This window comes from Rhinolophus sinicus, chromosome 17, assembly GCF_057876585.1.
Source record: "Rhinolophus sinicus isolate RSI-liver-muscle chromosome 17, RSI-T2T, whole genome shotgun sequence".
NCBI classification, from domain to species: domain Eukaryota; kingdom Metazoa; phylum Chordata; class Mammalia; order Chiroptera; family Rhinolophidae; genus Rhinolophus; species Rhinolophus sinicus.
The window spans coordinates 207,650,436-207,668,610 of NC_142517.1; the positions used below are offsets into that span (position 1 = coordinate 207,650,436).

At 43.1% G+C, this 18,175-nt stretch overlaps 1 protein-coding gene across 1 annotated transcript in view; it reads right to left on the reverse strand.

Annotated features, from left to right (window-relative positions):
• NGEF (neuronal guanine nucleotide exchange factor) overlaps positions 1-18,175 on the reverse strand; it is a 99,232-nt gene that overhangs the window by 57,614 nt on the left and 23,443 nt on the right. The window contains exons 2-3 of the mRNA XM_019739778.3: positions 16,812-17,131; positions 14,604-14,718 (exon numbers count right to left, since the gene is read on the reverse strand). Of these exons, the coding sequence (XP_019595337.2) occupies positions 14,604-14,718; positions 16,812-17,058 (362 nt within the window). The 5' untranslated portion in view covers positions 17,059-17,131. The remainder of the gene's footprint in view (positions 1-14,603; positions 14,719-16,811; positions 17,132-18,175) is intronic.

The following is an 18,175-nucleotide window of genomic DNA, read 5'->3' on the forward strand; positions in this document are numbered from 1 at the left end:
GAGCTGAAGATTCAAGCGTAGATAATTCATTAAGGAAGGACACCCAGGAGAAATGAGTGAGTGAGGGAATGGAAGCAAGAAGCAGGAAGCAGGACAGGAAGCAGAAGCGGGATGGAGAGGAAACGCCAAGAAGGGAGTGATTTCAGGCAGAGCCCCAGTCTCAGTTGCTCCCACAGGGGATTCTGGAGCATAAACTACCCCTTGGAGTTGTACGCCCTTGTGACACGGAAGATGGAATTTTGTACTTTAGCAACAGTTGGTCATTGCCTCAGGGCTGTGTGGAATGTGTATGTGGGGGGGGGGCAGGTAAACTTTCAGGCATGGGGACAGGAGAAAGGCAGGCGGCCTAATGCCAAGCATTTGCCCAGCATCTGATGTCTATAAGTAGAATTCACCTTCTAACCCAGTTTATAGAATGTCCCCAATGTATTAGTTATCTATTGCTGTGTAACAAATGACCCCAAGACTTTGCAGCTTGAAACAACGTTTATTCCCTCACATAACTTCCATGGGTCAGGAAGCCGTGGCTCTGGCTGTGTCACACAGGAGGCTGCAGTCCAGCTGCTGCCAGGCCTGGAGTCTCCACTTCCGGGAAGTGGCAGGAAGCCTCCGTTTCTCGCCATGTGGGCCTTTTCCTTGGGCTGCCTGCCGAGTGTCCTCATGACGTAGAAGCTGGCTTGTTCAGGGCAAGTGATCCATGAGAGGGAGAAACTGGGGCCTTTTATTAACATGACCTTGACTCCAATGCATACTCAGGTCCATCCACCTGTCAGCTGGAAGTGCTCACGAAGCCCAGCCCACACTCCAGAGGAGGGCGTGCGTAATCCCAGGCAGTGGGGTCACTGAAGACCATCTTGGAGGTGGGCTACCACACATTCCTTCAGCTTCTTTGCTAGAAAAGGCCTAAGGCCAATCAGTGCTGCTGTCCCATTTGGTGAGTTTGACACCCACCAAAGCAAAGACTCCAAAGTGGATAAAGATACTGGCCTCTTTCTGGGTCCTTATGCTCTCTCTATAGCCCCTCCAGTGGGCTGCATAGTCCAGGCACTTCCGGTGCCCTCTTTAGACACAGCAGATTCTTCTGTAAAATGAGGCCCCTGTGATTTGACATTCCGCCTTTAGTGCAAATCCAGCCAGCTCATGTCTTTGGCTCACACACAGATTCTTGGCTCTCTCTCCCCAGTCCAGCCGTGACAGCCTTCTCTTGGCAGACATGTGACTTTGCCACCTGGGAAGACCTGACTCCTGGCACAGCAATTAAACTTGGCCAAAATAAAGCATGCTATTACTCTACAGTGTGGGGTCAAGAGCTTAGCTGGGAGGTTTTATAGTCTGAGAGGAATTACCCATGGCAGAGAGCAAAAAGGATTGGGGAGGTCTGACACTCCCTTCAGGGTGCTGTGTGCTTCACTGCTCTGGGTGCCACTGCAGTGCCGAGGGGCCACATCACCCCCTATTTTCTATCTCTCTAGCCCACACTTCCCCTCCCCCATCCCTATGTGCAGTGGAAACCCCAGGACATTGTTCATGGGGGAAACAAGCCATTTCTCCCATGGATTACATGCTCACCGGTATTGCTGTAGTCAGTGTAACAGGAAATTTGGGACTGCAGCTTTTCCTAGCAGCTCTTAGCGTAAGCCAGAGGCAGTGTTACGAAGTGAAGCTCAGTGACTGAAAGTTGGAGGAAAAGCACAGCATGATACAGACCAAGCACAGAGCCCTGTGAGGGCCTGGGGCAGTCCAGGGATAAAAACCCAGATTACCAGAAGGATAAAAGGACGAACAGGCCTCAAGGCCTTCATCCGCTCTCCAGAAGGGCTGTGCTGGGTACTGGTTGGGCTCAGCCTCAGGCAAGAACCTGGACGTGTGTGTGCTCTGCAGAGCGATTGAGGCAGATCTGAAAACTAAGGCCAGAGTAATGCTAATGGAACTGGAAATATGAATATGAACTCCAAGCACAATACATGTGAATCATGTCTTAGGTTGGTGCAAAAGTAATGGTGGCTTAAAAGGTTAAAAATAAGTGCAAAAACCATAATTACTTTTGCACCAACCTAATAAGAATTGTTAATATAAGAGTTGCAGAGGAAATTCAAGCTAGTCAAACTACGACAGCCCTGTTTTAAATGTTTTCTATGTGTTCTTTTATTGACATCCCACAATGCTGTAGAGCAGGGTAATACTTATAAATTTCAGGAACTTTTTTGCTCTGTAGCATACTTTATTTCCTTGAACACTGCTTTCTCCACCATGTGGGTGGAAAAGGGATTCTGTAATAAAACTGTCAAGTCCAGTGATGGAAAGTAGCCTCACAGGGGGACCTGATCATAAATTCCTAACTGGGCAGGTCGTGGTGGGTAGTCACGCTCCAAGCCTCTAACTTTTTATCGGTTTATCTTTTTTTTTTTGAAGGAGCCTGAAGCAAGCCCTGTCCTTTGTTTCTGTTTGTCTAGGTAATCACTTCTTTGAAATAACCACCTCAAGAGGGTTTATCTTTGCCTGAAGCAAGCCCTGTCCTTTGTTTCTGTTTGTCTAGGTAATCACTTCTTTGAAATAACCACCTCAAGAGAGCACATAATCTAAACTAGCCTGTAAACCAAGTCCCGCCTTGCTTTCTCCCACCTTCCTGTAATATTCCTTATGTTCTCTCCTTAATTCCAAATGCATAAAAGAAACCACAAAACTGTCATTATCCGGAGCATTTGAGAGTTTGCTTCCTGGTAATTGTCAGTTTGGCTCAAATAAACTCATAAAAATTCTCTACAGGTTTAAATGTTTCTTATGTTGACAACCAGTAGTCATATGAGATATGGTCAAAAGATACGGTGAATGTTTAAATAAAAAAAAATTGTTACAGTAAATGACGCATTGCCATTAATCCCCCTCAAAATACTCCCCCTCACTTCAGACACACTCATCCCATCATTCTTGCCACTTTCTGAAGCAGCTCTGGAAGTTCCTCTTTCGTGAGTGTCTTTACTTCATCCTCCATCGTGACAATGCTCCATGTCACACATTGCTTCTGATATATGGCAATTTCTGTCAAATGAAAACATTACGGTGTGTCCTCATCCACCTTATTCACTGGATCTGGCACCATGAGACTTCTGGCTCTTCCCCAAAGTCAAAATGATTCAGGACATTGAGGCAGCCATGACAGCACAACTAAAAACACTCACGAAAGAGGACTTCTAGAACTGCTTCAGAAAGTGGCCAGAACGATGGGATAAGTGTGTTCAAAGAGATGGGGGGTATTTTGAGGGGGTTTACTGGCAATGTGTCTTTTACTGTAATACATTTTTTAAATTTCAACATTCACCATACATTTTGATCACACCTCATAAGTTGCAGGGTTTCTGGAAGATGATCTATCATTGCATCTAGTACCTTCTTATTGATTACCCCCATAATGCTTTTTAAATCGCAGATTAATTAACTTTACATGTTAGTTTCTATAAGGAAATAGTGTTATTTGCCAAACAACATTTTGGGGGTTTGTGTTTTCTTGCTTTGCCATCTTTTTGCTGGAAAATCTTAGAAACATAAACTATCTCTTGATACTGATTGTTTCTCAGCTATCCCTACATAACCAGCGTGCTCAAAATGAATGAATGAATGAATGATAAATAAATAAATAAACCAGAGGATGACATACATTCTTTTATGAAAATTAAGAAGTGGGACAAAATTCTAGCATCCCTGTCCCCTGCATAGGGGTGATTGGTCCAGAGCCAGAATCTTCCATGGGAGAGCAGTTCTGGATTTGCTCTAGGACATATGAAGTTCTGACAATTAAGTTCGCAAACTTGTTGCAATGATATTGCTAACCTTTTGTGATATCAGAGGGATTATTCATTATGAATTTGTACCAACTGGACAAATAGTTAACTAAGTTTCCTACTTGGAAGTGCTGAAAAGGCTGCATGAGAAGTTAGACAACCTGAACTTTTTGTCAACAATTCATGGCACTTGCATCACAACAATGCACCAGCTCACACGGCACTGTCTGTGAGGGAGTTTGTCGCCAGTAAACAAATAACTGTATTGGAACACCCTCCATACTCACCTGATCTGGCCCCCAATAGCTTCTTTCTTTACCCAAAGATAAAGGAAATATTGAAAGGAAGACATTTTGATGACATTCAGGACATCAAGGGTAATACGATGGCAGGTCTGATGGCCATTCCAAAAAAAGAGTTCCAAAATTGCTTTGAAGGGTGGACTAGGCGTTGGCATCCGTGCATAGCTTCTCAAGGGGAGTACTTCGAAGGGGACCATAGTGATATTCAGCAATGGGGTATGCAGACTTTTTCTAGGATGAGTTCACGAACTTAATTGTCAGACCTTGTATGCAGTCAAGGTCACAGTTTTTTCTGTGGCGCATACCTGAGGTGATTGGGGCCTGGAGACCTTTCCAAGCAGGAATGCATCAGAGCCACACAACTAATGGCTCCTGGATCATGGGCTATAGAGCATTGGGGCTCTCTGGGAAGCTTCCAGGGGATGCGGCTGCTAAATGTCCCCCTGAGTCATAAGGGCTTTTCTGATAGAAATTGGCCTTCAGAACAGTGGAGGTGCTCAACAAATATGCATTAAATGAATGAACACAGGAATGGATTCCTCTGGTTTGCAGGGGTGAAGCATCTACCAAGAGTAATAATTTTCGTTTTAGAACAGCTAACCACAAAAATGATTCACTCTTTCTATCGCTATGTGGATAACAGAACACATTGGGTACAGTAGCTCAGGCTATGCACTGCCCAAATCCAGGGGTATCTTTTATGTAGATGACAATATAAATGGTGCTTTCTAGAGCTGGGCCCTAGAACTGCATCCTCAACTTAGGGGTACTTCATTCTATAACAGGGGAAGACTGTATCCAGGTCATTCATTCATTCATTCATTCATCAACTGTCTTAGGCCTGGGGATATGGCAGTGGACAAAGACACCAGCCCAGGCCTTGAGCTAGGTATCACCTAACAGAAAGGCACATAAATCATCTGATAATTATAAATTAGAATACGTAATGGGGATATTATACGGTGCTATGGGAGCTCAAAAGAGGAGTATGTAATGGTACCTGAGGCAGGAAGCGTGAGGGAGGCATGGTAGGTCAGGAAAGGCTTTCTGGAAGAAGCTAAGTGAGACCTGAAGGGTGAATAGAAACTATGCCAGCAACATAGGTGGGTGGGGGAGCAGTAGGTACAAAGGCCCTGAAGAGAGAGCACTTTCAAATCATTGAAACATAATAAGAAGTCACACTCGTTGGGTTTCAATCATTGTTCTCAATACTTTAAAGATATTACCGTGTTTCCGGAAAATAAGACCGAGCCAGACAATCAGCTCTAATGCATCTTTTGGAGCAAAAATTAATATAAGACCCGGTCTTATTTTACTATATATTAATTTTTGCTCCAAAAGATGCACTAGGGCTGATTGTTCGGCTAAGTCTTATTTTCGAGGAAACACGGGAGCTTGTTGTTTACTTCATAATGCCTCCAGTAAATTAAGCATTATTATTATCTTCAGTGTAAAGATGAATAAACTGAGGCAAAGAGGGTAACTTGCCTAAGGTTACACCTAGTAAATAATGCAGGAAGAGTCAAACTTGGAGTCTAGATGAAGAGCCTGCAGCTTTTATTTCCCCTCATTTTAATTTTTTTAACATTTTGAAAGAACCTTAAAAGTTACAAGTACAGTATAAAGAACTTTTTTTGTACCATTGGCAGATCGGTTGCTAACCTGATGCGTCATCACCCCAAACACTGTTAGTGTATATTTCCTACAACCAAGGACTCCCTATATAAGCAGAACACACGCAGCAAAATCAGGAAGTGAACTTTGACACGTAATTGCCCGTGAATGCTCAGACTCCAGTCAGAGTTCGTCTATTGTCCCAATAATGTGCTTTATCGCCCAAAGATCCAACCCAGGGTCACCCCTTGCGCCTAGAGGTCTCGCCCCTTTGTCTTCCTTCAGTCGGGAGCGGTTCCTCAGTCTTTGCAGACACTTCCTTGATTTGGGTTCTTCTGATGTTTTCCATGATTGCGTTCTGTTTTTGTACCTTGGGCAGATGACCTTGTTCAGTTTGACTGGTTTTTAAATTTTACAAAAGTGAAGCCACAGGGACTTCAGGAGGCAGCTCATATGCACGGGCTTGTGTGTGCTGGGCCATGTGCGTGTGTGTTCTGGCTTCGTACTCGGCTCTTTTCCTTCATAGCACAAGCTGACCGGGCTTGGGAGGACTAGGGGTTTACTTCAGCTGGGCCTTGCGGCAGGCTGGTGGTAGGACAACCAGGTGGGACTCGAGCCCCCTCCACTCCGAGCCCCTCTGATCTCTTGCCTGCCTGGGGAGCCATCGGGCTTCCTGAGGTCAGAGCAGGTTGGGTCTTGAAGGTTGGAGAAACAGGTGTCCTCGGTCCACTCACCCTGCCTTCCACTTTCTCCCCAGACTCAGCCCACTGGTCAAGGTAAATTGTTTTAAATTAAGAATTCAAAAGAATTAGGAAAAAAATATAACCAATAAAATACAAGATCATGATGAACAAAGAAACAGAATAATTAACATATTCATAACATAACAGTTTAAGAAGTAGGATCAGGTTATTGAAAAGTTACGGTTATAAACAAGCAAACAAACAAGATAAAAAGCCACATGAAGGATTATAGTTAAACAGAAATAGGAAATAAAACACACACTTAAACCCTACAAAGCTCCAGAAGCTTAGGGATTTAAATAGCAAGGAAAAAAAAAAAGTAAAGGAACAAAAAAAGGATTAGACATTAAAGCAAAGCCAGAAGCACCGAATTTTAATAGTGGTAACAATGATAAAGATGATATGCAAAAGGAAATGTTTAAAAAATGATTAAAATAGAGGGAAAATAAGAAGAAAGGTAAAAAGGCAAAGTAAAGAAGCTTAAAAATGGAAAGAATTATAGGAAAAATAAACTAGATTGACCAAAATAAGGTAAAATAAAACTAAATGGAACACTTAACAAATGAGATGTTAACATTTTAAAATGCTAAAGACGTAATTGTAAGTAGGTAAAATCCATGTGTCAAGCTCAGCCCAATGCCTGTTATTGTTATTGGTATTGTTATTGTTATTATTTCAAGTTTTAAAGGAGTCAGCAAGTCCAAGAGACTGACCCCTACATATCTGGTTCCTTTCAAGTTCCTGAGCCTCTGACTGGTCAACTCCGGGCCTGGGAGGGAGGAGGGGGAGCTGGGGGGCTCGCTCATCTCGAGGCCACGTCTGAAAGAACCATGCGTCCTGCAGCCCACAGCTGCAAGCCTTTGTGGTGAGGTGGGCAATAAGCGCCTTCAACTTCCCAGAGGGGAAAAATGTTTAGAACTGTTGAAAATAAGATATAGCTGTCAAAAGTATATAAAATTTGCCACTTAAACTGTAAAACATAAGTCATAGTGACATTCGTTCTGAGATAGTGTAAGAATAGAAACAATGTCAGAGACAGAAAATCCGAGCCTCGCCAGTCACCGTGGCCAAGTGGACTGAGATCCATCAAATGCTCTAGTGTCCTAGTTTATGGTCTGCAGACTGGATAGGCTTTGCCAGGGCCTCAGCTGGTGCCCGGGCGGAGGGATGCCAGAGAGGAAACTGGCTGATGACGCTCCATTTGCATTTCTGTTACTGAGGGCACTGGGTCTCCTGTCTTACTGGGGAAGGTGGAGAAGTGGGTTATCCTCAAAAAGCAGCGGGGCAGAGAAAGCCCTCCCAGTTACAGACGCTGCATTCCTGCCAAGGCTGCAGGGAGATTTGTTTACCCTGGTGACATTGTGACCTGGCTTTGTGAGGCCTTGTTCTGCACGGACTGGGCCACAGTCTGCACAGGTGTGCCTTCAAAAGGTCTTCGAGCTCCCAGGTGGCAGCCTCTGCCCGGGGAATCCACATTCATTCATTCGTTCATTCATTCATCAATCATTTGTAAATATTGAGTAATTCTGGTATGTCAGCCGTGTGCTAAGTGCTCAGGGGGAAACACAACTTGGCATGGCCTGTTCTCAAGGAATCTACAGTCGGTATCCTATAGCACTGTGATGAGAACTGAGGATTCTGCCGAACCTCTTGGAAAAGGGAACGTGGGCAGGGGAGTGAGGGTGGGGCTGAGGGTCTCTTTACTTTGGCCCCTGCCTTTAAAAAAAAATGGTTGCAAAAACTAAACATAATAAAAATTGAACTTCTATTGTGGAAAATTTCAAATATATGCTACAGTAGACAGAGAAGTATGATGAACTCCCCAAATACTTAACATTAGCTTTGACAGTTAAAGACTCATGGCTTATCTTTCATCTCTACTCCCACCCACTCCTTCCTGAGCATGGATTATTTTGAAGTAAATCCCAGACAGCATACCATTTCATCCAGAACTTTTCAGAATGTATCTCTTAAAGACGTGAACTTAAAAAATAACTATAATACTATTAACACCCCTAAAAGCTTAATAATTTCTTAACATCATCAAACATCTGATCCATGTTCAAATTCCCCTGATTGTCTTTTAAACTTTCCCTCCCAGAGTGTTTGTTTCAAACACAATGCAAGTAAGGTCTACAGCATTGCAACTGGTAATGCTGCTTTAGTCTCTTAAATCTCTCCCCTTTTTTCTTGTTTTTTCCTTGTACCTTGTTGAGAAATAGAGTCGTTCGTCCTGTTTGGGCTTTGCTGGTTCCATCTGCTCTATGCTGCTTTACCTGGGCCTGTCTGTCCTGGGGTTTCTTGTATATCAGTAGATCTGGAGGCTGATTAGAGTCCAACTGCATTTCTTCAGCTCCTATATTGCCCCAGATGACTGAGTAATGGCAAAACACAGTTTCCTTGAGTAAAAGAGGCAGCCCCCAGCCCACAGTGACTCAACACTTTTTCCTTGGGTTCCCAAACTGTACAGACTGTAAGGTTCTCCTCGTAACAACCCAAACTAGTACTTATGAACATCTGACAAGCTTCCCCCAGGGTCACAGTACATGGAACTGGTATATTTCCATGGAAACACGTACAGTTTCCAATATAGAAACTTGTCCTTGCCCCGAATCAGTATTCGAAGACACAGCGCATTGCATGAGTTTCGGTGGCAATGAGGGATTTCATAGAGTGACCATTTGGGGGATGGATCCAAGGATAATAGGTACAATATTTAATAATGAAGAAGGTGTGGCTGCACCAGCGGGAGCAGAGCTGATCACACTTAGTGAGGCAGTCCCTGGCTGCCCCACTGAGTATCGGCCCTGGGTGTCTCCATGCTTAATGCAGGCTGCCCATTCTTGGAATAGCGAAAATCTCCTGTAATTCCCTGAGGGCATCGTGGGAAAAGACAAAGGTATTTTCTGCAAAGGTGAGTGGAAAAATATTTTAAGAAGCATCAGCCTGCTCAGTTCATGCAAAAAACAAAAGAAAAGAAAAGAAAAGAAAAGAAAAGAAAAGAAAAGAAAACAAAAATTGCCCGGTGTAAAATTTAATAATGTAGTTTAATTTTGTAGAGAAATTTCAATCTGTAAAAGCACATATTCGAGCTCTATTCTTTCTCATACATACGTCAATTTGGTGTGTTTATGATGAAATGATTTCTGGGACTGGAACCCTGATTTGTGACAGTAGGCACCCAACTGAGAACACCCTGACCTGTGAGGACCCCTAGGGACCAATGTGGCTGTGGACTAGGGCTGGGGGCCCTCTGAGCCTCTGGGCTTTGCTCTCTGAGCAGGTTAACAGGAACACCTCCCTCTCACAGTCACCTTTCCCCTGGCGATGCCTCCCTCTGGGGCAGCCTGGGGAGAACATGGGGTGTGGAGTCAAAGCCTCTGGGTTCCTGGTCTGCCCTCTCACTAGCTGTGCAACCTCAGGCTAGTTGCTAACTTTTGTGGAGTCTTAGCTTTCTTATCTGTGAAATGGGAATAACGATAAGAGAATTTAAAGAGATAGTGCACATAAAGTCACTCAATAAATGTTAGTTCCCTTCTCGTCCCCTCTTTATGACATATCTGTCTGCAGTAATTGCACGTCCCTCCTGCCGCACCGCCCAGCAGCACTGTGACACCCCTGCTGGTGGCATATGGAAGAGGACTTACAGGATACCCTTGGATGAGCTACAGACAATTATAGAACCTCTGGGGACAGGCGCTGACCACTGAGAAGAATGTCACACATTCCATTTCAGCACTACCCAAGCTTCTTGCAAATAGAGTGCTGGTTCTTGGGCCCATTCCGGGCCTCAGAAGACCTCAATGCTCTACTACCGCCTCCAACCCCTACTGCTCTGCCTTCCTTTCTGCTGCTTCTCACCTCACCCAAGTCCCCTTTGGCATTCTCTTGTGTGGGAGACCCAGGCTCTAACTACATGAGCCTACACGGTTTGGGTCCCTGGCTCTTCTTCACATAGTTCTCAAAGGTTCTCTCGAACACAGCTCTCACTAATGAAGTGGAAATGGCCACATGAGTTCTGCCTCCTGTTCTTTTAGCTGACTGGCCCAGAGATAAACACCTGACCCAAGGAAGGCCAACCAGGTTCTTTTCCTTAGGCATTTTTTTTCCTCTAGGGGATACAGAAGGAAGTCCCTATTGGCTGTGGAGAGCCAAACTGACTATGGCTGTCATTTTGGGTTATGTGCAAGCTGACAGGCAAAGAGAAGCTAGTCTGAGGAGAGCAGGAGAACAGAGTGGTCCACAGAGAGACAAAGAGAGGAGTGGGAACAATGGCCCCCGAGAAAAGGAGAAAGTGGCTCTGGTTCCTGATGACTTTTCTAGTCCTGTAAAGCTGGCTTCATCTCTTATACTTGGATTCTGTGGGATTCCAGCATCCTTACAATATCCCCTCTCGACTTGAACAAATTTGAGTAACTTTCTGATCTTCGCAATCAAAGCATCTGTGACCAGGGAATGAGACAAGTATAGCTACTCTCACCGCTTCTATTTAACATTGTAATGGATGTCCTTGCCAGTGCAATAACGCAAGAAAAAAACAAATAGAAGGCATAAAGATTGGAAAGAAAGGACGAAAACTGTCTTTATTCACAGATGGCAGGATCATGTGCTCAGAAAATCCAAAGGACTATACAATTAGAACTAAGTGAATTTATCAAGGTCACAGGATACTAAATGACCATGCAATAATTAATTGTTTTTAAACATACTACCAATAAATAATTGAAAAATGAAATTACAAAACATTGGCTTTAAAATAGGATCAAAGCATTAAATACCTAGGAATAAAAGTAATTAAAATATAAGTCCTCTATACTAAATCTACAAATCATTGCTGGGTTAATTTAAAGACTATCTAAATAAGTGGAAAATTAGGACATGTTCATAGATTGCGCAATTTAAAGTACCAATATTCAGGTGTTAGTGATCTCCAAATTTTCTATAGTGACAATGCAATCTTAACCAAAATCCTAACAGATTCTTTTTAGAGTAGACATTGACAAACTGATTCTAAGATGCAAAAGACTTAAAATAGCCAAAACAACCTTAAAAAAGAATGACGTAGGAAGGCTTACACTAGCAGATTTTAAGACTTAGCATAAAGCTACAGTTATTTAAGACAGTGTGATATAGACATAAGGAGAAACAATTAGATCAATGAAACAGAATAAAAGTCTGGAAAAGACCCACATTTCTGCAGTGGGTTTTTGATAAAAGCACCAATGCAACTCATTGGGGGAACAGAAAGTATTTTTAATAAATGATATTAGAGCACCTTATGCACATGGACCATAGATATAAATGGAAAAGCTAAAAGTATTAAAACTTCTATAAGAAAACATAGTAGAATGTCTTTATGAACTGAAGTAGTCATATATTTGTTAGATAGAATGGAAAATGACAAACAAAAAAAGATAAATTAGTCATCATCAAAATAAAAAAAAGTTCTGCCCATTGAAAGACAGGAAAATTGAAAGATAACCCACAGACTTGTAGGAGGTATTCACAATACATAGGTCTGTCCAAGAACTTGTATTCAAGATAAAGAAGAAACCCTCCAAATTAAAATAGTTAAGTAAGTAAATAAATAAATAGCAATGACTTGATTAGTAACTCCACAAAAGGAGAGACAGGAATGGCCAATGAACAGTGAAATGGTACTCAGCCTCATCCGTCATCAGGGAAATACAAATTAAAACCACAGTGAGAAACCAGCACGTCTTAGAACGGCTACAGCTACAAAGACTGATGATTCTAAGCAGTGCCCTGGAGCAACTGGAACTTTCATGGCTTGCTGGTAGAGTGTGATCTGGTATACCCATTTTTAGAAATTATTTGGCTAGCTCTAATAAAGTTAAGTATCCACCTATCTTAAGACGCAGAGTTTCCACTCCTGTGTACACACCCCAGAGAAATGAGTGCATACATCCACTAAAAAACTTGTCTAAGTACATTCATAGCAACTTTATTTGTAATCGTCGAAAACTGGAAACAACCCAAATAGCTGTCAACAGAAGGATGGATAAGCAAATTGTGGCAAATTGTGGTAATGCTTCTCAGCAGTAAAAAGAACAATTTGATATATATGTATATATATATATATATACATTAATGAATCTCAGAAATATTATGTTGAGCAAAATAAGTCAGACACCGTAGAGTTCACTCAGTGACCCCATTTCTAAGAAGTTCAAGAACCAGGAAAACTAATCGAACGGTGATAGAAGTCAGAAGACGGTTATGTCTGAGAGGGTTGGACACTGCCTGGGACGGGGGCCGTAGGGACCTCATGGCACAATCAAAATGTTCTATACCTTAGTCTGGTTGATGGTCCAGTGGGTATACAGGTATATAAAAATTCATTGTCACGGACTAAATTCTGTCCCTCCTCGCAAATTCATATGTTGAAGCCCTAACCCTCAATGTGATGGTATTTAGATATGGGCTCTTTGGGAGATACTTAGGTTTAGATGAGGTCATGAGGGTGGGACCCACATGAAGAGGAAAAGACCAGAGCTCCGTTCTCTCCCTGTCTGCTGAGTGAGGACACATGGAGAAGGCAGCATTCTGCAAGTCAGAGAGACAACCCTCCTAGAACTCTACCCTGCTGGCAACCTGATCTAGGACTTCCAGCCTCCAGAACTGTGAGAAAATCAATTTGCTTTTTAAGCCCCAAGACGATGGTATTTTGTTATGGCAGCTCAAGCTGACTAATACATTTATCTAGCTGTATATCCCAAGATTTGTACATTTTGTTGTACACCAGTTAGGTGGTTGGATATTTGCGTATTGTTCTTGGCTCTTGGGGCTTAAGCCAAATGAGAGGCAACAGGAAGCAGTTGCCCTTAAAATATAATTACATGTAAGTAAAACAGACCCTATGGGCAAAACAGTGTCTGGAAGCCAAAGGGTACCTTACCACCTAGTTTTGGGATACGATGCCCAGTCCATACTTCCTCAATGCAGATATGGGAACACTATTTCCCCATAACCATCCAGGGATTCACAGAGTGTAAAGTTTCTAGGAATTTAGTGTCAGGAAATAAAGAGCGATGGGCATCAGGATTTTGCCACAATATCAGTGTGGCTTCTAAAATAGCAAGATTTGAAACTCCCTTGGGTCAGAGATTGCTGCCGCCTCCTCCCCTGTGTTCATTCTCCTTTCTTCCTTACTATGGAACCAGTTTATTGGGAGGTTTAAAAAACAATATACATTTCCCAGCTTCCCTGGCAGGTGGAAGTGGCCATGTGACCCAGTTTAGGCTAATGAAATATAAGCATCAACTGTTGGATGGGCTTTAGGCAAGCTCCTTAAAAGAAGGTCAGACTAGGCTGGTATATGTACCCTCCGTCCTTCTTCCCCCACCTCCTTGGCCGTTTTCCTTTCCTCCATCTGAACTGGGGCTGTGATGGCTGGAGCTCTAACAGTCACCTTGACAGGTGGTGGAGTAAAAGCTAGAAGGAGCCTGGGTACCTGGAGGCATGGAGCGGCTGCTGTTACAACCTTCCAGACTTCTTTCCCACAGAGCCAAATAAAACCCTATCTTGTTCAGCTTTATTATTTGTTTTTTTGTTGTTTTGTTTTTTGTTTTTCTTTTCTTTCTTTCTTTTTGGTTATGAGCAGCTAAATTCAATCCTAACCAATATAAAACCCAAATGTCCAACAACCGTACCACGGTGAATAAATCACAATCCAATCAGCTTGTTTTATAGCCATTAAATGATTCTGTAGAAAAATATTTAGTAACATGGAGAGGTATTTGTGGTAAACTATTAAGTAGTTTGCGAGACTGGATGTATAGTAAGACCCTGTTTTATGAAGAGAAAACAGGCATAAAAATACAAGAAAAAGAAGAGATTTGAAACAAGTACAACATATGGAAACCTCTCTGGGTGGTGGCGATACAGTGATTTTTCTTTTCTACTTCTCAATGTATGTAATATCTACAATTTCCTAGTTCGCTACAGAAAGGGGACAATGGGCTTGTTTGTTTGTTTGTTTTTTTAAGGAAATTGTGGAGGTTTTTTTAACAAGAACAACTAAAAGTTACTTTTTTTTTTTTTTTTTAACACAAGACACCCTTGTAGTTCCGTCAAGACTTTGCACAATGATCCCTGCTATGTCCTGTCATGAACCGGGCCCCCTCGTGATTTGTTGTTCTCACCTTGTTCTCTTGGCTCCTGAGTCTGTCTGTGTTGGTATTCGCCAAAGATGTGTTCCACTCTGAGGTAAATTCAAGGTCAGGGGCTCTTGTACCGATTTTCCATTTTCCAGTGAATCTGTGAAATTTAAGAAATGTAGTGAATTAGAACATGTGAATCTCCCCCTTTCCAGGCAAGTGTCTCTATGACTAGGTCAGTAGCAACTGTCACCGGGGATGGGGGGGGGGATGGGAAGTGATGAGGTGTGTTCGTCCTCTCACTCCCCTGTGGGAATTTGCAGCACCTTGTACTGTATTGAATGACCTGGAATGACAGCTCTAGGAAAGTTATAATTATGATGCAAGAAACTTCATTTACATGTGCGTATGCATCCATGCAAGTACATACGTACATGCACACATAGTGGGACAACGAAAACTGGAAGTGAGATTGCAAACTTAGATACAAACCTGGTTATTATTGTAGATGGCAATAAAACCACAACCATTGGTGTTATTGTTTCTATGGGACAAAAATCATTTGCAGCTCATCAGTCTTTTAACATCTAATTTTAAAATGTCCGAGTCCTAATCAATATTAAATAATCAGTTAAGTTACGTTCCGTAGAGTATTATCAGATCACTCAAAAGTGGGCGTCTTAGCCAATGCTCTAGTGTGATTTTGAAACAGTGCCCACTTAGAGATGAAATGGGAAATGTCCTCACCTTCCAGAGTCAAATCACAAACCATGAGCACAGAGCGAGAGCCTGCTTTTATGGTTAAGGAATTAGAAAGTGGATGACTTAAAAAAAAAAAAAAAAAAGAATCAACAGTGCTTCACATACTTTATTTTGTCATATGTTCTTTTAGAACCAAGTTTATTTTTCTAGTTTTGTAGAAAAATAGATATTCCAGCCACCTTTTACTTAACTGTCTCCTCTTTACGACCAATCCATATGTGCCCTGGGAAGATGAGTAAGTCTCATGACTAACTCGTAGTCCCAAAATTATTGAAGACAAAGAAATCACTTTTTTTGTTTTATTCCCAAGGCACAGAATTTCAACAGCAGCCGGATGCCAGGCAGCCTGTGTTGTGTGCTCCTCTGAGGCAGAGCCAAAGGTACCATGTTCTCCCCTTGACTCTGGATCAGGACGTGCTGGGCTTTTGTGGGGAGTTAACTCCAGGGAACTGAAATGAGGGAGTGACTCTAAAAATAAAATTGTGACTGATGAAAGTATTTCTGGTTTGGGCATAAATGGCATCTTTGGGGGTGGCAGGACGTGAAGTAACTCCCAGTCTAGTCTACACTGGCGTCAGCATTCTCCACTTGGCGTGGAGGCCACAAATGAGGCTGTTTCCCCGTGCACCCCGTTTCCCTCTCCAGGCCCCACTCAGACACAGCCCCCACCCACTTTTTCTCCTCAGACAGACCCCCACCCTTGACCCTGGGCAGTTGTATCTCCTTCTCTCTCTGCTTGCAACACTCTAAACCTGTCCAATGGGGCAGCCACTAGCCACCTATGGCTGTTACGCACTTGCAATGTGGCTAGCGTGACTGAGAAAGTAAATTCTTCATTTTTTCAAACTTAAACTCATTTAAATTTAAATATAAAAACTGGTACTCATTTCAGTTATTGGAAAACTTTTAAGGATATTTGGAACAATCTGGATGTGTAAATAGACTTTCCTGACTGTACATTTTATGAAATCTAAATCCAGATCAAGTAGTTCCAATGAAAACATAGCATGTGAATTAAGAGGGGCTGTAAGTATAAAGTACTCAACAGATTTCAAAGACTTAGTGCAAAAAATTTGCAAAATATTTCATTACCAATTTTTATATTGATTATTGACTCCATGGCCATCCTGGAGACAGAGAGGGAACAGGACTGAGCCCATGTCCCCAGATATCCCCAAATGTGGATGGTTCCAAGCCTCCCTCCTAGGACGTGTATACGTCTGGGAGTGTTTTGTTGAGTCCTAAAACCAGGCATCTTTTTAAAATAAAAGTCAGCCTTCTTGTATAATTTGGGTCAACAATTTCTCCTGAAGTAACCACATCAGCTTATTGGGGGAATGTGAATTCTTTAGATAACTGCTTCAAAATTTCCACCTTACTGGACCTATCCTTAATACTTTTATTATTTTCTCATTTAATTAGGGCCTTTCGGCCCTGATGACTCCAGCTTGATGTGAAGGAATCGCTGAGGCAGCTGTCCCTGGTACTGACCTGACAGGTGCCTAGCGTTCGGTTCGGGGGTCCGGCTTTTGCTTTTGCTTCTGTGTTTCACAGCGCGATTGAAAACAGAGTTTCTTTGAATTTGGGTGCGGTAACGGGCTTCTTTGTTTTGGATCTGGTCAGCGGACGGCGTCATTTCTTCTTCTGTGAGTAACTCAGGTTTCACCCGGGCTGGTTCATCAATTTCCCATGATTTTTTCTGGGGCTTTTCCATATCTTCAGAGTCCCTGGTCTCCATGAAAATAGGTCTGACTGCTTCTCAGAAGCCTGGCTGGAGATCAATAAGCTCCAAACTTCACTGGTTTTGAGTGCTTTAGAATAGAAAGAGAACAATTTTCAGTTGGGGTCATCAGGCTAAATATTCCATTCAGGGTATAATATTCCACTGCCATTCAGATTTGGTGACATTTGGGATAATCTATGCATCCTGGTGACTGCATCTTTGTTGATGCAGATTACAGTTTAACCACAGCAATTTGGATGCATTCACGTATCATTTTATAATTGAGGTTTATTTTATTCCTAGGATGCACTTTTGAGGAAAATGCTTAGGGTGGCTTGTAGAACTAATTTTCAAGTAAACATTTTCTGAATAATTCAAGAGAAAAAGAGTAGCAAAAAGCAGGGAGGGGAACTCCAGGCAACCAACGCAAGGGAAAGGAAGCTGCATGGACACAACAAGAAAGGGTCCTGGGAAGAACAGAAAGGGTTGTCAGCAAGTGACAGGTCCTACGTCCTGAGTTAAGAGGGGATGTGGTTACAATAAAAGCTAAATTGTTTTTGGGCCACAGCACAGAACCCGAGAGTGAGAGGTTTCTGTCCCGGCCAGATGAGTGGGGGACGCCCTGACCTGAGCTCAGGTGGGAACCCGCCCAGGGGAATAGTGGCTGGGTGGTTGGGCCGAGAGGACCCAGGAGGGATGAGCTCAAGGCTGTCACACACCTGCTCTCTGGAGCCTGGCAGGGAGGGTGTGGACAACGGGAGAAGGACTCCAGCTTTGGATTCAGAGCTGGCCAAAGGCGAGGCTGCTTTGGGGGCAGTCCATTCCCCGTCCCTGGAGGCGTCAGGACAGGGTTGTGGAGGTGTTAGGAGTCAGTGACTTCAACCTAACCCCTGACATCTCCTCTCGCTCTTCTTTCCCTTGCCGTCTGTGCCTCCCACCTGGGCTGACTGGGACTGACGCTGTTCTCAGCGGAGAGGTGATCTGGGGGCACCAAGTGGGCATGGGTGCTCTGGGAGGGGGATGGGTAATGCGGGAGGTCATTGTGGGGGCTGGTCTCTGGTCTCTGAGTGGGTCAGGGAGTTCCTATCACATCCTTGATGACCGTGAGTGAGGAGGGGCAGAACCCCAGGAA